The sequence below is a fragment of the Gigantopelta aegis genome, chromosome 9, assembly GCF_016097555.1.
Source record: "Gigantopelta aegis isolate Gae_Host chromosome 9, Gae_host_genome, whole genome shotgun sequence".
Lineage (NCBI taxonomy): Eukaryota > Metazoa > Mollusca > Gastropoda > Neomphalida > Peltospiridae > Gigantopelta > Gigantopelta aegis.
This window is the reverse complement of record NC_054707.1, coordinates 39,840,347-39,868,274: the sequence shown is the minus strand read 5'-3', so window position 1 is coordinate 39,868,274 and position 27,928 is coordinate 39,840,347. Positions and strand designations below refer to the sequence as shown.

The window sequence follows — 27,928 nt, the reverse complement described above, 5'->3', positions numbered from 1 at the left end:
ATATTGCCGTGTTTCAAATTCGAAACAAATATTGTACTCTGTTCGTCAACATACGGGCATCTGTCAATATGGCGGATTTGGCAACATGGCGAAAATCTCGAAGAATGTGACCTGAATATTTTTGTTACTCAATGAAAGTAATTGTGCTTTATCATGTAGTGTTTTTGTAGAGTATTCTAAATGTAAATGCTCGCTATAATAATAATAATAATTGCAATAGTTTTTAAATGTCATTTTGCTGTATTGTGTATGGAAGTTTGACAAGACTGCGCTTGGGGGAAAAAAAAAAGTCGCTGGCACAGACATTGTGAATGTAGACGGTTGATGTTGAAGACTTTTTCTTTGCGTTGAATTGTTAAATTCGTCTTCGCTTTGTGTGTGACAGGTGTATTTTCTTGGTGTTTGGAATTTCAATACATAGGTACACTTCTAAATTAACAATGCTTCATTAATGTTTGCATGACTTTGTGTTGTTAAACCAGAATTGCAAAAATTCTTAAAATCCATTTGTATTCACTGATGTCTGTTGTATCACAGTGGTAAAGTTCATGCGCAGTCGGTCTGGGATTGATTCTCATCGGTGGACTCATTGGGCTATTTCTCGTTCCAGCCAATGCTCCACAGTTGGTGTAACAAAGGTTGTGGTATGTACTATCCTGTCTGTGGGATGGTGCATATAAAAGATTGATTGTTGCTAATCAAAAAGAGTAGCCCATGAAGTACCGACAGTGGGTTTCCTGTCTCAATATGTGTTCCGTAACCATGTCTGTGGGATGGTGCATATAAAAGATCGATTGTTGCTAATCAAAAAGAGTAGCCCATGAAGTACTGACAGTGGGTTTCCTGTCTCAATATCTGTGTGTTCCATAACTATATGTCTGACGCCATATAACTGTAAATAAAATGTGTTGAGAGAGTCATTAAATAAACATTTCCTACCTTCGTCTGGTGAGTAGCTAGCTTGTTATTGAAGTTGAATCATAGTTATTTGTACCATCCATTCCATGCCATATTGGCTGTTCACTTTGTAATTTAGCCATTTCAGTCATTAGTTAAGGTAATGTAATAGGCCTCTGAGAATTGAAAATCTGTGTGACCCATTTATGCAGAAATAAATCCAGGTAACCCATTTCCTTTTTGTGTATCCCGTTATATCCAAGTAAATGGTGCTCCAAATCCTGCGTGCGAAAATAAATAAATTTGGTTACACAAAATTAAATTTGCATAAGCAGTTTTCAGAAGCCTGTTGTAATGGAAACTTTTGTCTACATCTCAGTTTACCATTGGGATTTGGATGCTATTTCTTTGTAGCACCACCGCTAAGATCACAGTGACATGTTTCTTTGAAAGATGACATGTATTGATAATCCCTTAAAATTTGCAATGTTCAATACCGTCTGGCTATTCCTATCATTTGAGCACCATGTTGGTTGTAAATATCTTCTTCTGGTATCTTCTTTGGAGCACCGCAGAAACTGTTGATCAATATTTGTCACATACATAAAGCTATTTACTAACTGTAGGTATTTTAAAACTATATACTGTCCTAGACGAGCTCATGAGGAATATTTGGTGAGCACTAATATAGTGCTCAAACTTAAGAATTTGTCTCCCACGGCAATTTTTTTAAGAATTGCCATGGGTCAAACGGCCCACTGATGGCAATTTTGTTTAGCATTTTGTCATTGTTGATGCGTTTTACCGATGGCACAAAAGTGCGGTCGGTGATGCTCGAGCTACCTACGGCAATTTATATCTGAAAGACTGCAAGTGTTGTCATTAAGTTTGAGCCCTTCTAATAGTAACACAATGTAATAATAACAATAAATTGTTAATTAAATTCAACGACTATACTAATAGCATCAATGTAACATTATTTACAGTTTTTGTCAGTCCATTATTTCAGATCTGAGGTAAGCCACTGCAGTAATGCACAAAAGACACACTAATATTAAAATGACATTCTATCACTACACTACTAGTACAAGGTTAGCACTATAAGTACTAATATACTTCAATAGTATTACCACTAAGGTTGACGACATTAGCTTTTTGCACCCTTGTTTTGGCTTCGTACACAATAAATATATATATATATCATAGTAATTTCACTTAAAATCCATATTACGTAAATAGTAAAAAAAAATTAATCAAGATTTTTTTCAAACAAGTCTGATGCATTAGTAATGTTAAAAAGAAAAAGAAAATTCTATAGCAGTTTTGCTTTGGAATTTTTCCAGTGTTCTTATATAAAACGGAAACATCATGCACCCAGTTAAAGGAAACATGTCACGTAAACCATATTTGGCACCAACCATGTACAATTAATTATAAATTGAATCACCTAAAAAAAAAAAATTATAAAAAATTAATTACTTAAAATATCTCCATAAAAGAACCCCAGATACGAGCTCTTAGCGGAAATTGCCGATCTTTAATGAGCAGGGCAATCACGAGGTCCCTGACGTCAGAGACGCGTCGCTTGATCTGAAGCCTTACACTTAAAAGCATTAGTCCGTACCACTCATAAAGAATCTAAGACTTGCACAGCTTACCAAAACAATGAGTGTTCGTTCGCAAAACGTTTTGCCGTATCAATATGAGCTGTTAGTAAATGAAGAAAGACACACATTTACTTACAGCAGTGATACTGAAGAAAAAACGGATAGCGAGTCGGAGGGTGGGGAAACTGATGGTGCCAGACCAGACCGGTCGACCAATTTACAGCCCGGAGCCCGAAAGTAACCCGGAGACAAAACCAAAACTCGGATGCTAATGCCGAGGTGTATACTGTTCATATTTAGCATAAAGATACACCTCGATATGATGTATTTAAATATGTAAAAAATATAAATGTAGGACAAACATTTTTGGGGTTTTTTTTTAGAAAATATCGCATTTTTTATGTTCGGGCTGTACATAATGAAATCTGTATGCACAGTGTAAACAAACGCTCTAATTTACGACAAGGCGCTTCACTTTCATTAACCTGGCTTGTAAAACAACATAAATGACTTGAGAGTATAATCAACTTTTAAACTAAATATATTTCTATTTGCATCAATAGAACGAAATGGGGTTATAGTATTTTTCTCTCATAAAAAAAGTAGCATATTATTAGGCCTATTGGTAGGGTGCGTTAGAGTAAAAAACTACCACTCACGATACCCAAGTGATAATTTTCTTTTCTTTGGTACTACGTAATTGGTCAGTTTTGTAATTTTAGATGGGAAAGTCTACTTAATCAAGGGTTTTACAGCATTATTTACAGTAATGAAGCAGGGCGGCTGATAATGTCCATTAACATTGTACTATAGTCGCGACAGGTTACGCCACAATACCCTGTAATCTTAAAAAAACTGGCACGTATTTTGTACGCATGTCTAGACCGTGGTAATCACTTACCTGGTCGATACCCTGCAATATACACCTGCCAATCAGGAATCACATGTGCAGGCCACGGAAAGAAAGGACCAATTAACTAAAACAACACTCCGATTCTCAAGTCAGCCCGTGGATGAAACATAATAGTTATTTCGACACCGACAGTAGTGGGTTTTTTTGTATTGAACTTCGTGTTGCTTTGGGGCTTCGGGCGATGAGGAACGTTTTTGTAACGTATTCCGCCCGAAGATTAAAAACATTATTTAAAATTATTATTGTTTTCTACACGTTTTTTAAAAACATATTTAAATACATCGTACTGAGATGTATCCTCATGCCAAATCCCATGTTTGTATATGCCATATTTAATTACTTATTGACGTTTCCTTCTTCGGACGGTGAATACAGATTTTGTTATGTAGGCCTACAGCCCTAACATGAAAAATCTTTTTTTTCCAAAAAAATAAATAAATAAAAAATTCTACATTTTTGTTTTAACATATATAAATACATCATGCTGAGGTGTATCTTTATGCCAAATATGTACAATGTACACCTCGGCATTCGCAACCGAGTACTGTTTTTGTCTCCGGGTAATGTTCGGGCTCCGGGCTGTAATTAGGCGGACACCAAAGTACTATGCGGTGTTGGTGTCCAATCTTTTCTTTTGCGATAAAATACACGCGTCTTTCTTCGGATACAATCCTTTGGAAAACCATAAAAAGACAATCCCGATCGTTTAAACTGTTTATTTTTACACCCGAAGGCCGCGCAGTACGGCACTGTTGGACTGAAAAGATCGTAAGCCCCTTACTCCATATATAAACAGTTAACAACAATGGAAGAGTACAGCGGCTCTGACGTCACTTCCCTTTTTTTCCGAACGCTCACGAAGAAATATGCATAAATCGTACTTTGATACTGGTTAGCGTAATTTCTTCATTTTAAGTTAACTACACGTATTTTATTGTTATAAAGTTATTTGTATATTATTTTTATATCATTTTTCTTTTAAAATGAGCTATAATATGGTCTCGTGTCATGTTTCCTTTAATGTACAGAGATGTAAAGTGACGTCATTGCAGCCCTCTGTTAACTTTTCCTTATCGGAACCAGATGGCGCCTATTTGTATTTTTATATTGATGGTATAAAATGTTTTTTCTAAATGAAAGAAATTGTTGCATATGCAACCAAATCGGTCACAATGTAAAAGGCTGCATTGGAATACTGACATTCAAATACAAAATTAGCTATATTATTACAGTGTTCACCATATTAAAATAAAAACTGGTCCTTTACCTGTCAAAATAGTTCTGAGAGCAGACAATGCAGTTTAAGTTTTAAAAGATGAAAGAAATCAAAAATACATTTTGTTAAATCTATCATATTAAAAAAATTAATGTAGTATACAGTAAACTCTCTATATGTCAAACTCCGTTTTTTCAAACGTCACACTATCTCAAAGCAAGAATTGGGTCCGAACCGTTTCTCTATATAAACATGTAAGAGTTTGTATGTTTATCTCAAACTTCGACACAAATATAGACACGTTATGTCAAATGACTTATGTGGTCCCATATGACATATTTACTATATATTTTGTATATTTTTGTCGAAGTTGAAAACGTATTTTTCATAAATTAAGATAATTATTATTTAATAAAATTATTTCGATAAGATCAGTAAACCAAGCCAAGGGCCTCCTTTTAATTTATTATGTTTGTGTTCGATCATTAGAGGCCAATAGATTAACTTGTTGTTATTGCCAAGTATGCCTAATTGGTATTTATTTAATCTGGTCGCTTGAAAGTGGTGGCCTATTAAACTTTAAAGCTCAGCAGTTATCAAAAGCGGGTAACAATAAAAGTGGGATTGGGTATATAAAGGTATTGGATTAGGTGTTCTTACTATGAGTGGTTTTAACTTGTTATTTTAAGTCAAATTTTTTTATTAAAAATATAAGAGTGTACACTTGTTATGCATTCATCTTGCAATATGTCAGAACGAACGCTGCGAGCAATCCAGTGAAGGACCCAGTCTGACTGAAAAAAACCCGCTAGGAAATGTACTAGATGATTTTGAACCAGATATACAACGCCGACGAAACTGCGATATTTTATCAAATCATACCAGAACGCACACTGGAGTTCAAAGGTGTGAATTGTCTTGGTGGCAAAAAGAGCAAGGAACGATTAACAGCGCTCGTTTGCAGTAACCAGACCGAAACCGATAACTTGCCGCTACTGATAATGGGGAAGTGAAGGTGTTTTAAACATGTGAAATCCTTGCCATGCAAGTATCGAAATAACACAACTGCCTGGATGATGTCGGCCATGTTTACTGATTGGTGTTTGGCTCTGGACAAAAAATTTAAACGACAAAAGAAAAAAATAGCACTCATTGTTGACAACTGAAAGGCCTGCATTGTATTAAACTGATTTTTCTTCCACCAAACACTACTTTAAAGACCCAACCAATGGACGAAAGTGTGAATTATAATTTGAAAATCCACTATCAGAATTTTTATTGTTAGATTTACGGCTCCATGAAAATTTTAGATGTTTAGTTATCTCAAATATAACGATATCTCAAACTAACCAGCTGGCACCAGCAAATTTGACATATAGAGAGTTTACGGTATTTCCATATATGGATATTTCACATTTTCACGAGATTCTTGCATTATCATGGCTGCTGAAGAACGTTTTTACTCTTGACAATTGTTAATTTGCATCTTATTAATTATATTTGCAACAACAATGTCATTATTGTTAAAACATTTTTTTTAGACAGAACACTTAAATTTGGTTTTGCTACATATGGTGTACATGCATCATCTCTTAGCGCTGAACAGAAAACCTTTTCATTGTCAGTGCTGTTATCATATCTAACCAGTCATAAGCATTCCCACATCTAGTCATTTTACTTTGGGGACGATCAACATATTATGACATACTTTATGGAAAAGCCTCAAATAATAGTAACTTTTTTCAGTTGACGTGAGTGTTGGAATGTTTTTTGTTTTTAGAATTTGGAAACCTATTTTCAGGTAACTCTTTCTACTGTCTTCAAGTAATGCCCATAGACCAGCTGCCTTTACATGTGACAAATATAGATGATCCCTTACATTTTATAGATGGGCAATTACAGATAAACCAACAGGTAATTTTTAAGAACTCATTCAAGTGAGACAAGTTTGTAGGTCCTAATCTTGCCGGTGAAATGATCATTTTCTTTGCCAAAAGTCGGCTCAAGTTGCCAAGTTATTAGCAGTAGCAAGAAGTCGACTCGGACATCGCTGTAATATTTTGGACCTAATCCAATTTTAAAAATAAAATCATTCAACAGACGTCAAGACCCCGACTTGTTTAGTGTCATAGCTCACGTGACACCTTGTTGCCATATGTCAGTCCGTGTTTTACTTTGGCACCAGATGCATATCGCGTCGTTTGCTGTGACTAGTCAAGCCTTGTCAATCCTCGGCCACATTCATTTCAGTCACGTCGAAAATACTAATTATTTCTTTCATTTTAACATAACACATTATCAACTATTTAATAATATCATGTTTTTAATAAAACATACAATAGTTTTTCTTTTCAACATTACCTGTCCTCAACAAGTGCACCTCTCTCAACCCCCCACCCCCATGCAAGTGGTCTGGTCCGAACATCCCAACAGCCAATGGGATGGCCTAACATTCTTCACTATATGCTCCCTGTAGTTCCGGTCATGTGACTTCCACTTCCTTCTTTTTCCTTTTGCTGTCTGAACTGTTACGTTACATCAAAATATTACAATAAGAACTGAGTGTATAATTCAGTTTTCCAAACAAACGCGGAACATGTTGAAATATTACGAAATGTACCATTGAATGTATACTATTTTTATCAAACTTCTCCCCTTTTTGGGGGAAGGGAGAAGTCACTTCTACTTATTTTCAATTCTAGATAGGTCTTGAATTTGGTATCATTTGACAGGTATCATCTCTAGTATCAAATACATTCATCCTTTTTCAGTATTTGATGACTTCACGTTGGGACATTTAACGTTCTATATCAAATTGAGGGTGGGTTTTTTTTCAATTCAGCGTAACAACTTGATGTAGATGAGACGTTCAAATAACAGCTGGCAGTCAATGTTGGAATGAGGATCAGTCTGTGATCGATCCCTGTCAGTGGGCCCATCAAACTATTTCTCAGTCCAGTCATTAATCAGATCACCTTTTCCAATGGAGTATCATCAGTAGTTGGTCCAAAACAAACTGTCCATCCATCCCATTGCAAAAATTTCACATAATTAGAATTGAACCCATAACATCTCTGGTTTTCCATCACTCCTGACGGGCGTATCATGTACCTGACTGATATTCTTGTTTATATACATAGTATGAACTATTTCAGTGGTCAAATGAAAAAAATGGTCGCAATGTAAAGGCCTGTGAAATGCTGAGAAATGACCTTTAACTATGTTATAGACTTTTTACACACAGATGCACATACACACGTAAGATGCTAGGACTGTAATAAGTTGTCATATTTTTCCTTTTTGTCTTCAGATATTGCATCCCAAAAATAAGCTGAAGTTGCCGTTCCCAGAGGTGTAAATTTGATACAGCATGTATTGCTAATAAAGTCAAAGGGCATCAGTTTTCACTGCAATGAATATGGACAGTTTAAATGATCCGGGTGATTCTAGCTCGTCAGATGAAGGTAGAATGCAGATAGATGAATCTGCAGGTAGATCTGACGACGATGGCCCCAAAAATACAGTTCAGCCACCATCAGTTTATGAAACATTGAAAGGTAAAAACCCTTTTTAACTCATGATAATTTAGCAAGCCTCGAAGTTGACATGGAGCAAGAGACAGTAGCTTGTTAAATACATAAAATACTTAAGGATTATGAACAGCTTTTGCTTTCCATTTGAAAGTATTATACAGCTATAAAATTTATATCGGTACCTGTGCCTGAAGTCTAAAACTACTAAACTTCTTGCTTTTCCTTCAAGATTAAAAAGATTGTTTCCAACTCCACATAATTTCGAGTCTTGATTTAGTTGTGACATATTACAGGTAGAACCAACCTTAAACAATTTAGTTTTCTGTAACTAATCCAGTCAACTCATAAAAAATTAAATGTAGTCCAACACCTTTTTTCAGTCTTTTTTTTTTTATTTTATTTTTTTTAAATAATATGTTTTAAATAAAAATTAACAAACATATTGGGTGTCTTCTAAAGACCCTTCCAGAATTAGCATATGTCTGACATTTAGTAGCCGATGGTTTAATTATCATTGTGCCCATTAAACAAAAACTTAACTTCAACATTTTAGATTCAAAAATATTACACACACACACACACACACACACACACACACACACACACACACCCCCAAAAAAAAAAAATCCAGATTAAATCCAGTTAAAATTGGTGTCCGGTTGCATAACTAGACACACACAAGATTATATTTTATGCCTTATTAAATGAATTTTTGTGTGTACATGATCCAGTTCTTATGCAATTTATGTAGACATTTTATTTAAATGATCATAAATGTGGTATTATTGTTTTGTCTAGATGATGATGATGAAGATGAAAATGAAGAGAAAGAAGATGAAGAGGATGGAAGTGAAAGTGAAGATGATGAGGAGGAGGAAGGAGATGATGATGATGACGAGGAAGGAGATGATGATGATGGTGACGAAGAAGAAGTGGAAGGCGAAGAAGCAAGTGATGATGATGATGATGATGACGATGAAGATGATGATGATGATGAAGATGACGAAGAAGGTGGGGTGAAAAGTGTTAACATGATATTTATATGACTCGCAGAATGATAATTATCTCTAATGAGAAATTTTGTATTTAGTTTTGTTCCACTTTCCAGATACTATGTCTATTTATGATTTTTATCAGGGTTTTTTTGTTGTTGTTGTTGTTGTTTTGTGTCTTACAGGTGGATTAAACTGCATCATCTTCCTCTCACTGTTATTTTCTTAACCATTTTTTATTAAGTTCTTTTTGAATCTCTATATTTGTGTGTAATATGTGAATAAATGTAGAATATCACATCTATTCGGTAAATAAAACATTGTCATTTTGTTTTGTTTCAAACAAAAATACACTATTACACCTATAACTATCTGAAGTATTCAACATATATCATAATTCTAATTTTATCTTTTAAAATACTTTTTTAACGTATAGAAACCTGGCTTTTTGTTTGTTCAGAATGGGAGGAGTATGAGGAGGATATCAGTCTGGCTGCTGGTGTAGCTGTTGACAGTGATGCGGGGGATGAGGACCTGTGTCCTATTTGTCTGAACAGGTTCCGAGACCAGGATCAAGGCACGCCAGAGTCCTGTGACCACCACTTCTGTCTGGAGTGTATTCAGGAATGGGCAAAAGTAAGAATAATACAGTTAATCATTCATTAAAATTCGCAAGGGGCGGGACGTAGCTCAGTGGTACAGTGCTCGCCTGATGCGTGATCGATCTAGGATTGATTCCTGTCGGTGGGCCCTTTGGGCTGTTTCTCATTCCAGCCAGTGCTCCACAACTGATGTAACAAAGGCTGTGGGATGGTGCATATAAAATATCCCTTACTGCTAATCGAAAAGAGTAGCCTATGAAGTGGCGACAGGAGGTTTCTTCTCGCAATATGTGTGTGATCCTTAACCATATGTCCGATGCCATATAACCGTAAATAAAATGTGTTGAGTGTGTCATTAAATAAAACATTTCCTTCCTTCATTAAAATTTGCTGTTAACAGGCTATTATTTGTATGGGGATTAATTCTGCTAGAAATTCATTGTACCTGGCAACTTGTATGGAGCAGGTGTGTTATGGAAAATGACAAACTCTTAAAAATTGTTTTATTAATATTTGGAACTTTAAAAATAACTACTACCACCCTTTTAATTAAATATAGAAGAATGGGTTAATAGATTCCTGGATTTTTCAGATATGATGTTCTATATTACAGCTACCTGTTTTATGTAATCAAACATGTAGTGGCACAATTCTTTGTAGATAGATATAATTTCAGTTTTGGGGGGGTTTGTGACACTGATATTGCAATGGAAAAAAAATAAGAATTTAATGTAATAAACTTGGTTCAACCAATTGTTGGATCCTTAAAACAATTATAAATGTGTTTTACTAATGTAGTGGTTAAAAGAAGATAATGTTTTTGATGAGTAACACAGCTTTCAAAACAGCTAAAGCTGTTTTAATCATATGATGTTTGATAGTTACCATACAATGGTATGCATGGCACATGCACATGTAATGGTTGATTATACTTAAGTAATGAATTAATGGGTGGTTTTATTTTTCAGAATGTGAATACATGTCCTGTAGATCGGCAAGTGTTTCGCTTGATCTTAGCCAGACATGCTGGAGAAGACAGTGTATATAGAAGAGTAAGTAGCAAAACATTTTGTATTTCTTATTGAAATTCTAGTCATGTTTTGCTATCAGATCTTTTGCAGTTTTGCTTACCAGATATTTAGCAGTGTCTTTTTTCTTTCCTTTTTAAAAAAAATTGTAATTGTAATTAAAAAGTTTATATTTGAATAAAATATAAAAACTTAATGGGTTGAATTCACAAAGAATGTTTTTTCTTAAACGGAAGTGTTTAAGCATTGTAAAGCTATGCAGTTACATGCTTGTAAGACACAAACAGGCTTTGCAAATTTCTCACATGAACAGGTAGTGAATTGTAAATTCACAACCTAGGGTATTAACTATTAAGATTGTTAAAACAGTGTTAATAATTGTTATTAGTATAAAATAAAAGTGTATTTTCATGCTAATGCTTTTCATAATAGATTACTGTTGAAGATAAAAACAGCCAGGAAGATGCGGAAGATGAATTAACTTATTGTGAGGTGTGTGGCAGATGTGATCGCGAAGACCGCCTACTTCTCTGTGATGGCTGCGATCTGGGGTGAGATATTGGCTGCGTTCTGAGATTAAGCAATTGTACTAGTTTACTGTTGAAGTTTTTACATTTAGCTGGTTTCTGACAAATTGTGTCTTAGATAATTGAAACTTCGTCATATTTGGACTCTGAGGATGTTCATCTTATTGCATGTTTCAAATATATATATATATATATATATATATATATATATATATATATTTATATATATATCATTAATTTTAGGGGCGAGACGTAGCCCAGTGGTAAAGCGGTCGGTTTGGGATTGATTCTCGTCGGTGGGCCCATTGGGCTATTTCTCGCTCCAGTCAGTGCACCACGACTGGTACATCAAAGGCTGGTATGTGCTATCATGTCTATGGGATGGTGCATATAAAACATACCTTGCTGCCAATGAAAAAGAGTAGCCTATGAAGTGGCGACTGGGTTTCCTCCTTCAATATCTGCCATATAACCGTAAATAAAATGTGTTGAGTGCGTGCATCGTTAAATAAAACATTTCCTTCCTTCCTTCATTAATTTTACCAATTTTATCATGCCCATGATAATTTGAGCCTGATTCTGGGAGTTATTATGTAATTAATTCTGCATAAGGAATTTGAAGTGAACAAGTTATAAATTTTGATTATGTTTCAGGTATCATCTTGACTGTTTGAGTCCTCCATTGGCTAACGTACCAGTGGATGAGTGGTTTTGTTCTGATTGTACAGCTGCCAACAAAGGTTAGTTACAGTGTTTTAACAAATGTTTTTGATATTTTTATAGGTATCCCAGTGGTAAAGCATTCGCTTGATGCGCAATCGGTCTAGGATCGATCCCCATTGGTGGCCCATTGGGCCGTTTCTCATTCTAGCCAGTGCATCACGACTGATATATATAAGGCAGTGGTATGTGCTATCCTATCTTTGGGATGGTGCATATAAAAGATATCTTGCTACTAATGGAAAAATGTAGCAGGTTTCCTCTCTAAGATATGTTAAAATTACTAAATATTTGACATCCAATTGCCAATGATTAAATATGTCAATGTGGTTTAGTGGTGTCATTAAAAAAAAACTTTACTTGCATAAAAATAATTGTACTTGGGCACTAGATTTTTTTCTCTTAATTTAACTGAATTTTATTTGAGACAAATTTAATATCTGAAATTGTTCTACTTCAGTATACGTTCAACGGGGATTTTCAGTTTTTACATTTTAACCATAACAGCTATGTAACCTTGATGTTTTGAAACGACTAGTTTTATTATACTCCCAATAGGGTCAGTTACCATTACAAGTGAAGAGGAGGAGGAAGTTCGTCCTCGTCGACGATTGATTGCCAGAACGTTAGTGAGTGAACGAGTTCGTACCCTGATCCACCAGACACGTGTGGAGCGGGCGAGATTACGGCGGATTATCGTATCATCCTCAGAGGTGACCGAGTTTTGTTCTAGTTTTCATTTTGGATGAATAATATGTTGTTTGTTGCCTAGTCTTGACCAGACAACACGTTTATCTGCATTATGATTTTTGTTTCTTGATGGAATTATTTTTAGTTATAAAATTTTCACAAAATGTATATACTAGAAACAAATATTAGCTCAAATTATGAATCATATTCAGTGGAATAAAGCATTATCCACTTTATTCAAGGGAGATAATCACTGACTTTTAAATGTTTATTAATTTGCCATTGTTAGAAATTAATGGCAGCACCGAAGAAAATTAACATTAACTCCAGTATGAATTGCCTTAGGTCAGGTCTTTATTGATGGCAGGGTTTTTTTTGCCATTGGATAAAAATTATTTACACTGAAGGGATAATTTTTGCTTTTTAAGTTAATGTTTATTTGTTGCAAAAGTTACTGATTTAAAACATTTTTAATTTGTTGTAGATAAAACAAATATAAATTCAATTCCTGCATTTGCTGTCATCATGCAACAGGTGGAGACAAGTCTGTTTTCATGTGATGGCCTCATTTTACTTTCAGGATGAGTCCACAACAGCGCCAAAGTCTGCCACTCCGAAAAAGTCACCGGTGAAGAAGAAAACTGTGAAGAGAAGAAAAACAAGGCGAAAGCGGCGTATGAAGAAGAAGACCAATAAGGCGGGCACAAAGACTAAAGGAAGGAAACGAAAAACAAGAAGAAGAAAGCTAAGAAAAGGAGGCAAAAGGAGAAAGGTTATTTTTGCTTTCATGTTGACAGATTGGGTGACACTTTTCACAATTATATAATAATACCATATATAGACCTTGATTTACTTAGGGTTTTTTTAATATATACATATATATATATACATACATATGTATATATCAAAGGTCATGTGTTATATACTGTCCTATTTATGCCATGGGAAGTGCATTTATATTATATTATAGCTGCTGTTTAGTAGGAATAACCTACGTAGCTGCATCAGGTTTCCTTTCTCACTCCCTTAAAGGGACACACCCTAGTTACGTTTATTTGTTAATCATTACGGCGTTGTTTTTCGCTATTAAACCCCATTTTTCACAAATAAAATTGCACTTTACTTACATTTTATTATTTAGAATACACATTTCCATTCACCTGAAGTGCTTTTTGGTAATCCTGATGTTTGTAAAACCACGAAATGCATTTTTTGCATTTTTTCACAAAACGTGTTGTCGAGAAAAAACCGTTAAGCAAGCGAGGTCCAATCTATTTTTAATGTCACAGACGTTGGTATATCACGTGACCGTTATCATTTTGGTTCGGTTTGTTTTCTCGTGCACGGTTCGCGCAATCAACATCTGATTTGTTGTTGTTCATTTGTGAGATTTTTCTTAACAGTTCGTGAACATTTTCAGTAACAATAAAGTTCAGACAAGTAAGTGTGTCTCAATACAAAACATTACAAACCCTTAAAACCAATAATTTTGCTAAGTCTTACGATATCTGGAGAGGGGATACAACCAGGACAGAACAGTTGGAACATGTCCAGGAGAGGTGAACGAACGCACCCCAAGTCTGTGAAATTTGTCGTGACATAGGCATTGTTGTGCTTCTACTGGTGACATCAGAATACTAACTTTCAAAATTATTTCAAGCAATTGGGACATGGGGATTCCCATGGTATTTATCGATATAAAACCTGCTTTTTCACTCCATTTGATAAAAACATGATCTAAGTGTGTTACAGGTTTGTAGATTAACCAAATTATAATTTATTTTCGCTGGATGGAACTAGGGTGTGTGGCTTTAAATGTAAAAATAGCAATATATTGACACCAAATAGCATTTAATGTGTTATTGAATAAATATTTCTTCCCTTTCTTGGTTAATAATGTATATTGACATAGTCTTTTTATTTAGTCATCTATTATACTGTAAAGAAGAATTAGAACATTTGCGTATATCGATGTAAAATAAATTTGTGGAGTTTATGAGTTTAACTTTCTAACTACCAAATCAAATTAAATGGGCATATATTTTGGGAAAATTTGTGATTGGTATTTTCTAACATCTCGTAAATTACATCAATAGTGGTTTATCAAGTATTTTTATTGTTGCAGATTAGAAGATTGACAGCTCGCAAGCCTGTTACCACTGTCAAGTCGCGAATTGCTGAGCGACTTGGCTTATCAAAACCACCGGTAGGATTGTCAATTCCATTGCAAAAACTCCCTGCTGGAAAGACCATGGATATGCAACGGGCAGAGATCGGAGTCTCGTCATTTTCTATTCTTGGCCATAAAGATGATTTAGACCCTGTTTATCAAGAGTAAGTATTCACAGCCATGAGACATTTCAGCAGATGAAAGAAGCATGTGTTCAGTATATTATGGACTGAATACTGTTGCTATGACTTAAACATGACTAGACATATTTTACTTTATTATCTCAGTCGGTTGAGTGTTCACTTGAGGTGCTTGCATCGCAGGATTGAACCACCTCAGTGGATCCATTCAACTGATTGGGTTTTTTCTAGTTCTAACTGGGGGAAAGTGCATATAAAAGATCCCTTGCTGTATTAGACAAAATGTAGCGGGTTTACTTGGATGACTACGAGTTGGAATTACCAAGTGTCATTAAACAAAACAAACTTTAACTTTATTGTGGTTGAAATCATTTGTATCATTGCATAAATGATTTTGCGAAGTGTTTGGTAATATAATTTATCTATAATTAAGTAAAATAATTAACTTTAATTAAATGAAAAGAGTTAACTTTAATTAATTAATTAAATAGATAAATCTCCATTGGTGTGCCTAATGGACTATTTCTCATTCTAGCCAGTGTGCTATGACTGGTATATCAAAGAGTGGGGAAACCTGCTTTAAGACTCTATGTCCAAATTACCAAATACTTGACATCAAATAGTCGATTAATAAAGAAAATATGCTCTAGTGGTGTTGTTAAAGCAAACTTCTTCTTTTTTATTAAATAAAACAATTGTCTTTAATTCAATAAGTTGTAACCTTTTTAAATTTCAATATATATATAGTAATTACTATAAAGACTGTTTAGCATTTGAATGTTAATGCTGTGATGGTGTCATTGTTTTCCGTTCATGTGTTTGGGGTGTTAGAGATATGTGTTATATGTGTTAAATACTGTGACTAAATTTGAGTTTTCTGTTGCAGTGAAAACCAGAGTGAAGCCCAGCAGCCTGGCACATCAGCCAGTTGTCAGCCAGCTAGTCGAGTTGTCAAATACTCAAAGTCATCACTGCTGTCGCGCAAACCTGTCTTCAAGATCAGAGCTTCTGCAGAACGGTATGCATTACACTAAAAGTGATCAACCTCACCATAAACTTCTGAAGATCAATGAATAATTGGAACCCTTTAAAGCTGTCTCACTGAGGTTTAGCTAGGTGGTTCACAGCAAGCCTCTTTGGTTTTTTCTTTCATTTTGAATGTTCATAATATTTTTACTACACCGGAACTTTGGAAGATGAATATCATTTTGTTTTAGTATGTCCATATTATGCTTTGAGCAGGACATTTTTGATATCAAAATACTTTATAGTAAATCCTTCAAGAGAAAAATTTAATTTATTGATTTCTACCCAAGATTTAAAGTGTATTAAAGGAATAGCCTTGTTTTTAAAAAGAAATCTGCCAGTTTAAATTGATTATACATATATTGTAATTTGTATACACGTAGCGCATGAAAGAAAGAAATGTTTTATTTAACGACGCACTCAACACATTTTATTTACGGTTATATGGCATCAGACCTATGGTTAAGGACCACACAGATTTTGAGAGGAAACCCGCTGTCGCCAATACATGGGCTACTCTTTCCGATTAGCAGCAAGGGATCTTTTATTTGCACTTACCACAGGCACAATAGCACAAACCATGGCCTTTGTTGAACCATTTATGGATCACTGGTCGGTGCAAGTGGTTTACACCTACCCATTGAGCCTTGCGGAGCACTCACTCAGGGTTTGGAGTCGGTATCTGGATTAAAAACCCATGCCTGAACCCAGTACCTACCAGCCTGTAGACCGATGGCCTAACCATGACGCCACCGAAGCCGGTCGTAGCGCATGATTAATTTGTTTTAAAATTAGTTATCTTGGTCATGTGGCCTAAATAACTGAATAAATATCTCGTCTTGTTTTGAATCTGATAATAAGGCATGATGAGAAAAGAACAGAAAAATCCAAACATTAAATGGACGGTCCTGAGTTTTCTGTCATTAGAAAATGTTTCTGACCAATAAAGCTTTTTCAACAACTAAAATTATTAATTAAATAAATTTGTTTGTTTAGGAATATTGGTGTCTGTATATTCTGTGTGTGTTCTTATTTTTCTAATATTTGTAGTAGCTAAAATGTTACTTCTTATATATCTTAATTATTATAAATCATTTTTTTAAAAAGATCAAACCTGACACAGGTTCATTTGAAAATACATGTACATCCATCAGTATTCATGACCTGATGTTTTTTCTCTTATTTCAGAGCATCTAATCCGTCCACCACAACTGTTGCGGCTCCCTCTGCATCAGCCAGTTCCACTCCATTTGATATCCTGGGTTCAATCATGCATGGGCAGTCTTTCCTACATATGCAGAGTAAAGATGTCACCATACACAAAGATGGTGAGAATATGATCAATAATTTTATTGAGATCATGTATTTTTAGCTTTGTTTAAATGTTGAAGTTTTCTGGTATATTGAATGGCATCCCAGTATTGTATATACTAGATCCATGGAATTATTTTTTTTTCCAACTTTTTCATATTTTCATAGGTGGTAATATCAAACTTCATTATACACACCACCTAAGTCACACACACTAATAATATAAAGAAAACAAAAACACAAACATGCACTAACTAAAATGTATATTATTTTGAAACAAGCACTTACACTCATATGTAGATTTTTATTGGCCACATTCAAGGAGAACCTGGTTTATTGTAAATAAGGAGGCTTTATGAAATAAATGGGGCACCCGGCATGTTCGGGACCTGCCTGAAATATAAAAAAAAATAAATAAAAAAAATATCAAAGTTCACAGTATGAGTCGAAAGAAAAATGAACGAAAAGGACTTATTGAAAACCAGTATTTGCACAAACAAGTTCCTTTTTCCTTGTTTAATTTTATAAGCGAAATGTTACATAAACTGTAAATGTACTGGCTGCTGGTTGAGTGAATATACAAATATTTCATAAATCATGTGAAAATGGTCACTATTAAAGTTTTTATTATCCACACGGTTCAAGATGTACAATGAAAAATATGACCACATAACAATTTCATGTGACCCACGAATGACGTCATTTTGTCATTTCCTGGTTACCTTTGAAACGGTCCTTGTATACTTACCTTTTTATGACACCTGATAGCCTAGTGTATTTTTGTGCTGGGGTGTTAAACATTCATTCATTCATTTGTTAGCCTATTCATAAAGAAGAATAATATGGATAATAAATATATTATTACACTTGCGTGTTAATCATACTGATTTTACTAAACTTATGTCAGGATTCATGTATTACGACACACTGGCTTGTATAATCTCTTGTGTTCTTTAAATTATTTGTCATAGTGTATACATTTTAGAGTTTATTTAAGTTGGGTGCTGTTGTGTCTTTCAGGGTCTCTCCAGGCAAACAGGGAGATTCCCGAAGCAAAGCTACCAGAACCAAAGGACGACAGTATGTTTGAACTTAACAGTTTCAAAAAAGACATAAAAGACGAAGAGGCCAAAAGTGGTGAAAGTTTAACCAGTCCTGTGAAACCATTTAGAATCTCGATGAAGAAGAAGGCTGGCCCACCGCTTAGAAAGGCTGATAGTGATTACTTGGCAGTGTTCGGCATCCAGGACATGGATGAAAATTCTCAGGAGAAAGCCAAGGAAAGTGAATATGATCCGTCGGAACCTACAGAAGACGTCGACTTAATTCCTGATAATTTGGCGAAATCTGTTGAGAGTCAACTTAAAAACAGTCCAAGGGGTCCATCCACTCTTCCCATGCACTCCGATATTTCTGATGATGATGATAGCTCGTCAGAAAAGCGTGTTGTAGTGGAAAAGGATTCGTCTTTAATGATTGAGTTGTCGCGTACCGGGGACAACACTCCCGATTCTCAGAATTCCTCTTCCAGAAGGCAGGTCTTTGAGGATGGCGAACACGAAGTGGAAGTGCCCATGGAAAAAGAAGTGGAAGATGAAAAAGCAAGTTTCGAAGACGGCGAGATAGTAAGGACAGAAGAAGAATCCCATGATTCTCTGAGTAAATGGTCGGTGGGTAGTGACGAAAGTGCTTTAGAGAAAGAATACCAGATGAGGATACACGAGTTCGCACAGCTGACGAAGAAAGAGAAAAAGGTGCATAGACGAATGGAGGCCGACCAGGTGGAGGAAGGGGAAGAAAGTGTCTTTGATAGGTTGAACTTTGGAGAATATGACGCAAGGGCGTACAGAAACCGTGAAAAGAAAGAGTCTCGTAGGAGGAGGAGAAGAGAGCAGGAGGAACGGAAGGAGAAACTCTTGTCGGGGAGGCACGATTCAAAACGAGAAAGTTCAAAACTACACGAGGAAGTGAAAAGTGATAGGGAAACTAGCAAAGTGTATGTAGATGATAGTAGATGTGAGAAAGAGGAGTTGTATGTGTATGAAGAAACCGAGGTCGTGAGCGAGAAAAGGGAAAAGTCAAAACGTGATAAGCACAGCAGGTCGGAACAGTATGTGTACGAGTCCGATACTCATGTGAAACATAAACACCGTAGAGAAAAGTCGCGATCACATAGTCGATCACGAGAGAAAGTGAGAATACGGTCACACTCCAAAGACCGGTATAGAACACGATCTCGCTCGAAAGAGAAGCACAGAAGTAGGTCGCATTCAAGGGGCAGACACGGGAGTCGGTCCCGATCTAAAGAAAAGTATGGAACCCGTTCTCGGGAGAGAAGACGTACAAGATCACATGATCGATCACGACGAAAAAGGCGCGAACGAGAGCGTGATAGGTCTGGTTCTGTGGAAAGGTCTTCTGAGCGAGAACGGTCGTCGAAGAAAAAGAAGCGCGATAAAGATCGAGATCGTGATAAAGATAGAGATCGTGATAAAGATCGAGATCGTGATAAAGATCGTGAACGAGAAAGAGAACGGAGTCGTGAAAAGAGTGAAAGGAAAACGTGGCGGAGTCGGACTCCCTCAGATTCTCCTAGTCCGAGAAAACATTCCGATAAAGATAGTCTAACAAAGGAAAACCGTCACTATCATAAAAGAAAAAGTGCCCGACTGGATGACTATGATGATTACCCAGTTCCTGAGAAAGTGAAGAAAACTAAACCTGTTGAAATTGCAAAACCACAGTTTGAAAAAACCATCAAAGTTGTTGAACACACATGCAACTGTCATGATCCCATTGTTATTGATGATGACGACGACGAAGACACTGTGGAGGACAGTGTGATATTTGGAAGCATCGGTGTCAACTTCGAGGACATACCAACACCATCTATGCCACCACCACCTAAAAAGGACGCCCTGCCCCCACCACCTGTGACGAAAGCTGCTCCTCCCGCACCTGCCAAGAAAGACGATGCATCTAAGACTGTAGAAGGTGATGGCAAAATACCAACGGTTATCGACCAGAAAATACAGCAGCCAAGCACGAAAAAAAATTCTGCCAGCAAGAGTGTGGGAAAACAAAAGAAAATACCTACAATTGTCGATAAAGTAACATCAGACGCCGACATTAAGACGATGGAAATTGAAATTGATGGTGAAATGCACAATTATGACCCAGCTCACCCTACCGATGAACTAGAAAAGGAAATGTTGGCTTTCAATCACATGAATCGGCACAGTGCTAACGTAGATATTTCATTGCCACCTCTGCCGCACATTAACAGTCCAAATCTTATCCCAAACCGAATGCGGTTTCCTTCTGTGGAACCTGGAAATATTCCTCTTCCACCAGGTTCGAACCTTCAGCCAGTGGCATCTCTTCCTCAGGTTTCAGCTCTCGCCCCACCTTCCTCTCTTCCCGCTGTCTCGCCACTTCCTCCTGTCTCGTTCAACATGCTACCAACCGTGCCGACGAGCATTGCGCCAACACCAGTCCTTGTAAACCCATTGTTACTCAACGGACCAGTGCCATTCCAGTCGCTTCCCAGAATGCACCCTCCAGGCCCAGGTCCCCCATTTGGTTGGCCGGTGAACTCCACACAGGTGATCCCCGTACAGAATCAGTTCGGACCCCCTATTGTATCCAGACCTCCTATTATGTCGGTAATTCCACAGGCCATGTTGAACGGAGGGATGGATGAAATTCCTTCGGAATCGGACTCGTTATTCGCACGAAATGCAAACATGAATAACTGCACAAGTGTTGTGCTGCCGACTCTGAATCCAACAATAAACCAGATGAGTGTTGGGGCCCAGCGTCCCGGCCCATGTCCCCGTGCAACTGAAACTTTGCCATCCACATCCAAAATACTGAGTTCCACGAACAGTAAAGAGCCTGACAAACCGGCTATACCCATACAGCAGCTTCAGAATATATCCACCCTGCTCAAAGTGCAGGCTTGTTTGGTGGGCAAGAATTCTAAGCATGATGGCATTTTCAAAGTTCCCCAGCCAGTGTCTGGTTCGAAGCACAAGTCGCGGGAGAACGAAGATCCACTGGATTCCATGGAGATGGTTGATATGGACTTGTCTCCCCTGGATGAAGAGTGTGAATTGGTGTTGCCCACACCTCCCGACACCGGAATGAAAAGTAAAAAAAGTCGAAAATCCAAACATTCATTGAGCAAAGCTGTCAAGGCACTTGCGTCTCAACAAGATGATATGCCATCTTCTGCAGCAGAGCTTACTAACAAGGAAAAGGTATTTAAAGTGATTATTACATAATGAGAATATATCTGTATTCTTATTGGTCGAAAACCAGTCACATGTCCGTCAGTAAATAGTGGTATTGCCCTGAGACAGTCTCACCAGTCCATCAAAAGTGATATTGCCCATGGGGATTTAACAAATGAAAATGAAGAAGAGAGAAAATTCTATCCAGTTAATGAGTAGGTAATGTAATGCAATGTCAACTGCTAAATAATTCTAATGTAAACAAGCACAAACTTGTGACAAAACATTTTGCTGTCCTTCAACAAAAAGATAAAAATTTTTAGTCATACTGACTTTAATTACGCAAATACAACAAAAACAAGGTCAGTAATCTTCAAATTGTGTATGGAATATCTCGCAGATTTAGAAATGTACATGATAGGCCTACATCAAAATGCAGTTGGAATCGACACACTCAGGATTTTATGTTACACAAAACAAAAAAATGCATTTGGAGGTAATCGGTAACTGTTCAGTATAAATGTATATTCAGATTTACTACATTTTGTGTTTTATTTTGCTTTTAATATGATTTTGACGTGCTTGCTGGTTATAACATCTCAAATTTGATTTTTGTCTTGGTAATGTTTCAACTGTTTATTTCCGCATTCCTCTGCGTGTCATACAATGTCATAGGATTACGTGACGTCATTAAATCCCATCGTTTTAAGGCATTGCGGGAAATTATAAGCGTTGGCGTATTTCAATTCTGATAAATAAAGCAGGAATGTACGAATCTTATGGATGATATTGTGTAATAAAACAATTATTGACCACATTTCGGGCAATATCATGTTTTATGGACCGAAGAAATTATTGCCCTCGGTGACGGTCAATAATTGATAAATATTGTTAAATAATACACTATAATAACAATTCAAGAAGATTTTTTTTGGATTATTTAACTGATTTTGTATAACTGAATGTATTCTGGTAGACAGTAAATACATTGTATACAAGGGTTAGAGTTATTGTGTGTTTCTTAGCAACATCACAAATGTGAAAGCAATAAAAACTGAAAATTAGGTGGTGGATTTTCATTGGACTGTAATACCTGCATTGTTCGAGATTAAAAATTTGGGGCAGTATCCCAGTTGGATACTAACATTTCAAAATCTGGTATCCCACCTGATAATTTAGTATCCCACTTAAATGAAATTCATAAATAACATAACAATCTTGGATGACACTGTTCTCGTTCCCAGACTATATTGCTACACCGCAATCGAAATTGCGGAATTCTTGAAATTCACAATCAGACGAAATTGGCAAAAAGATTTGCTGCATGTATTTTTTCATAATACTGACATAAATTAATGACACCATTTGATAGTGTCATCATTAGAAAGTGGAAAAGGCCAAGTAAACTGTTTAAATGTTTATGGTTAGATTGTAGTCAGGATGTTGAAAAAAATTCATTTCATAATGGAGATAACTATATGGAGGTGGGGGGTTTTAAAATTTATTCCGCAAATTTCTTCTTTCTTTTTTTTCTTCTTTTTTTTTGACCGATTACACACTGTCACTTTACTAGGGTAACTAAATAATATTAATAAATCATTTTATATTTCTTTGTCTTAATTTTTACAATCGTATTCGTAGTGCTGGTTTGTCTCACACTTCATGACACAGTGTGAATAAAGTTCATTTGTTTTCAGTATCTGAAGAAACTGCACTTGCAGGAGCGTGTAGTTGACGAAGTGAAATGTGCCATCAAGCCCTACTACAGTAGTAAGAAGATTACCAAAGACGAATACAAAGAAATCTTACGTAAAGCAGTACCAAAGGTTTGTATTGGGATTAAACCTACCGATCATAAGCACAAGCTCATTTTCCAGCTCTATTTTTTTTTTTTTTTTTTTTTTTTTTTTTTTTTTTTTTTTTTTTTTCAGCTCTTTTTTTTTTTTCAGTTCTTTTGGGGGGTTTTGCTGAAATTTTTTCTTTATTTAACTATCCATCCTAAAAATCAATTTAGCTTGTATCAGTAATCACATTGCTGAGTAACTTGAATGTGTATGTTAACTGGCAAACCTTTAGAAATAAAAGTTAAAGTTTGTTTTGTTTAACAACTGCACTAGAGCACATTGATTAATAGATCATCTCAATATAATATGGCCAGAATATTTTTCAAAATTGTAAGTTAAAATAAAAACAAATTTAGGAACCCATTTTCTTACATAGCCCCAGTACAATCTTGTAAATATGTCCTCAGAATTGAAAAAACTACTCTTTTTTTTTTAGGTGGGGTGGGGTGGGTTGGGGTGTATATGTTTTTTTAGTTAGTTTCTGTCCGTGTACTTAGATTAATTTTTTTTTTTTTTTTAATTTGCACCCTTCACTTTTTAAGACCCAGAAGATTTTTCTGGAATGTGGTAGTTTCTTAACAATCTTTCCTACAATTTTCAAATATTACAATTCAAATGATACAATACAATTCAGGGCACCACAGTGTGCAAATTCTGTAACTGTTAGCAACAGTGTATTTTTTCTAATACTAAAATATATTTGGACAAAAAAGTTTTACAAGTTGGTAAATGTGCTTAAATACAAGATTTTTTTTGACTTACATAGTGATGAGACATGGAATTTAATTCATACATCAGTTGTCAGTATTTGCATTTCATTTTGAAAATCTCCTGTCATGTCCTTGAATGTAGCTTGTATTTTACATTGCAATGCAGTGGTGCTAAATAGTTTTAAAAAAAATTGTCTTTAGTATATTTTTAGTTGAGTTGGCATGAAATAAAATAACTTATTTTTCTCTTCTCTTTTTTTTTCTCTCCACAGGTGTGTCACAGCAAGGCAGGGGAGATAAATCCCATGAAAATTAAGTCTCTGGTTGATGCATACGTTACCAAGTTCTGTAAACGCAGACACAGTGGCGGTAAAAAGTCGAAAAAAGACGATTCTAAGACAAATGGAATAAAAACCAAAACATCTCGATGATGTTTACCCTGTACATAGCTAACAGTAACAGATTGTTTGTTCAGTTCAACATTATTATCAGTGATCATGTGATTTACAAAAAAAGAGAGAGAGAGAGAGAGAGGGAACTCCTGACTAGTTTGTGATGTGCATGAATATACAAGTGTGATATACATCAGTGGATGGTGGACAATTTATTGACAAAATGCAGTTTTCTTTTGAAAGTATGCATTTGTGTGCTTGTTGAACCTTCTGGATGTTACGTGATGTGTTTTGGTGTCAAAAATGTATTTAAGTTTCGAAATGTAGTTAATTTCTCGAGAAGGAGAACACGGTATGGAAGCTTCCTTTACATTTCTTCAAGCTATTAGTCCAAGGTTTATTGAAAAATGTGTGGATAAAAGATTTTTGTCTATTGTAAATAATGTAGTCGTTCAGTCGGATGGATGGCAATATTTAAAAAAGTGTGAATTTGAGTTCCAGTAGCGTTTTCTCTAGCTAGACCAAAAAAAAGAAACACTTTAAATATTAAAAAACCCACTTTTCCATATTTGCTATATATGTCCCAGATTTGAACATAAGCACATTTAGACCAAATACAAAAAGTATATAATTCCTACAGTCATAAAAACAGCAATTTAATGTGCAAGAATGTTGGATAAACTAAAAACATTTTTTATGCCTTTTGTTTTAAAAATATTTCATGTTCAATATTTTGGACCAGAATTGGAATTAAAATTATTAGGTTTGATTTAAAAACATTCATATTTTCATTGTATCATTCAGAGGTATGTTGTGAACATATTCTTGGTTTCAGGAGATGCTTTTTACTGTAAACTCGCTGAACAGAAGATATTAACATTTTTGTACATTTAATATTTTGTATATTTTGGACTCCAATTTTACATTTTAAGGCATATCCTAAATACCATTTCTCTCTCCCCTATTTCTCTCCCCCCCCCCCCCCAAAAAAAAAGTCATAACTTTTAACATATTCAAAGAGGAATTGAAACTGCAAAACTGACTGTAGGATTGGAAATAAGTTTGATGTTAGCTGTTGTGTTGTGAGAGTTCTGTTAAAATTTACTAATAAGTTTCATGGAGTTGGGTCAATAACTTTAATTTGAAGCTCATTCTGTTTCATACTGAAAAAGTAGACCGACTATCCTGAATTTCCTGCATTGTAATATGCTTCCAACCAATAAAACCTTTAACGACTAAATTTACATATTAAATATATATTCTTGTTTAGAATATCAGTGTCTGTATATAAAATGAAGTTTGACCAAGTATAAACACAAACACATTTAATTTACAGCCACTAATATTTTATGCAAATATATATATATATATATATATATATATATATATAGATTACAGTAGTTACAAAGTCTCTTTTGGACTTTTAACAACTAAAGCAATTTCTGGATAGTCCCTTTAAAACACTAAAGCTAGACATATTTTGCAAATATTTATAATTTTCAGCATACGGTAGAAAAGTATATTGACATTTGAGAAAGAAAAAAAATGATTTTAATATTAAGTACAATTGCTTCATTAAAAGCTTAATTTAAAAGTGGCTTGCTTGATAGATTTAAAGGATATCTATTTTGTTTTTGGTCAGATGGCAAATGTTACTGCTAGTTTTACTAAAGAATATTGATTTTTGCATGTGACACAAATGAGAATAGGACTTACAGCTGCTCTAAACTTTTATGTCTGAATGAAATTGTCTTACTTTACAAAATCTTGGATTCTGTACCGAGAAATAAGTTATTAATATGATCCATCCATACAAAGATTTGATCATGTTCTGGGCTCTTATAAAATTGAAATTATCAATGGTACAACAAATATAACTTGATGATGTGTACAAAATGACATTTGCATCAGATTTATTACGAATCTAGTCAAAAACTAAATGGTTATATGTCATGTAAGTTTCTCGAGTACGTTTGGTTACACACACACCTTGAGTGACATTTTCATGTCGTTATAATCTACCATTTTTTTTATTTTGTCTTAATAAAATTCTTTATAAAATACCATAGCTGTATTAGGTTATTTTGATAAGTGATGAATTTGGTAATTTGTGTGGGTTTTAAAACCAAATTAAGGATATTAAAGCTGCTATCTCACTCATAACTTGAAATAATTTCTTAGTGCAAAATAAGTAAACCTGCTGTTGTTATACTCATTGCATGTGGTTAATTGCTCTGATATGACGTGTCTGTTGCCCCTTTTTAAATCTATTTACAATTACAGTGACACCCCTCAAAGCCAAACTCTCAGAATTCCTTTAAAACTGAATATGGTCTCTTTTTTAAATGACTGTACAGAACAGAACCTCACTAAACCAGATGCCCCTCAAAACAAACATTTTCCTTTAAGTGGGTGTCCAGTTTAAAGAGGTTTCTTTGTACATTGTTCTGTTAAAGAGTGAAAATGGCCAGAGTATGGGTTTTTTTTTTTTAGCATTAATGGTGAATTAATACATTTTTAAAGACCTACATGTAGATCAACTGTATCTAGGGAATAGTGAAGACTGATGTGAGGAAACGGGACCAGCTCGGGGGGGGGTCAGAAAGTTTCGCCAAACTATTTAAAATATGCAAAACCTAAAGCTATTTTCCAACAAAATATCAATTGTCACACAATTTCTTTTTTGCCAAATTAAAATAAAAGTACCCAATTGTTCTTAAAATTTGCAATTGGCGAGTGGCAGAGCTATCCGCGTGAAAATATTTTAAATGCTTAAATAATTTTTAAAATATATAGTTGAGATTGCAGCTTCAACAAATGGAGTAGGGTACGTCTTCATATTTAATGTTAAAAATTGTACAGTGTAACAAATATTACCTATCGATTGTACAATGTAAGAAACATTCTTGTTTCTTCAGATATTTACACCATCTACTTTAATGTAGCTACTCTAAACCATTAACTAATTGGTGCAGTTCTAGTACTTTTTGACTTCTGTTTTTTTTGGTTGTTAATGATTTGGGTTTTTTCAACATCTGAATACATGTATATACTAGTATATAAAACCTGGAAGACTTAAGTTGTAAAGGATTTTACATTTTGATAGCTTTATTTAATGTAGATGTATCACATACCTTGGTTGGATTTATTTTGATTAAAACTTAAGTCCAGTTGTGTGTAAAACATGATGTGTGTTTGTTTTCTTTAGCTTACCTAAACTATTATTCATCATCATTCATTATTAGTCACCTATCGGTTCGATTATAGGTTTCATCTCCGTCGGTCTGTCCCACATGTAGTTTTCCAGTGTGTCAACTGAAAGGGATTGGTCGTAAGATCATCACACTTATGGTTAATTAGAGGAAACCTGCTGTT

At 35.2% G+C, this 27,928-nt stretch overlaps 1 protein-coding gene across 3 annotated transcripts; it reads left to right on the top strand.

The window, feature by feature from the left end:
• Positions 1-62: 62 nt before the first annotated feature.
• Positions 63-27,723, top strand: LOC121380495 (PHD and RING finger domain-containing protein 1-like). 3 transcript variants are annotated; one of them, XM_041509325.1, is made up of 16 exons: positions 71-137; positions 6,435-6,547; positions 7,944-8,190; positions 8,965-9,177; positions 9,619-9,794; positions 10,729-10,812; positions 11,221-11,339; positions 11,970-12,055; positions 12,594-12,748; positions 13,306-13,497; positions 14,851-15,059; positions 15,922-16,053; positions 17,250-17,389; positions 18,393-21,634; positions 23,305-23,433; positions 24,434-27,723. In XM_041509325.1, exons 3-16 carry the CDS (start codon positions 8,046-8,048, stop codon positions 24,590-24,592), a joined length of 5,181 nt encoding a protein of 1,726 aa, XP_041365259.1. In that variant the 5' UTR covers positions 71-137; positions 6,435-6,547; positions 7,944-8,045; the 3' UTR covers positions 24,593-27,723. The 3 variants fall into 3 exon arrangements, with proteins under 3 accessions (XP_041365258.1, XP_041365259.1, XP_041365257.1); XM_041509323.1 differs by lacking the exon at positions 24,434-27,723 and having other exon boundaries at positions 23,305-23,837; XM_041509324.1 differs by lacking the exons at positions 6,435-6,547; positions 24,434-27,723 and having other exon boundaries at positions 63-137; positions 23,305-23,837.
• The last annotated feature ends 205 nt before the right edge of the window (positions 27,724-27,928 follow it).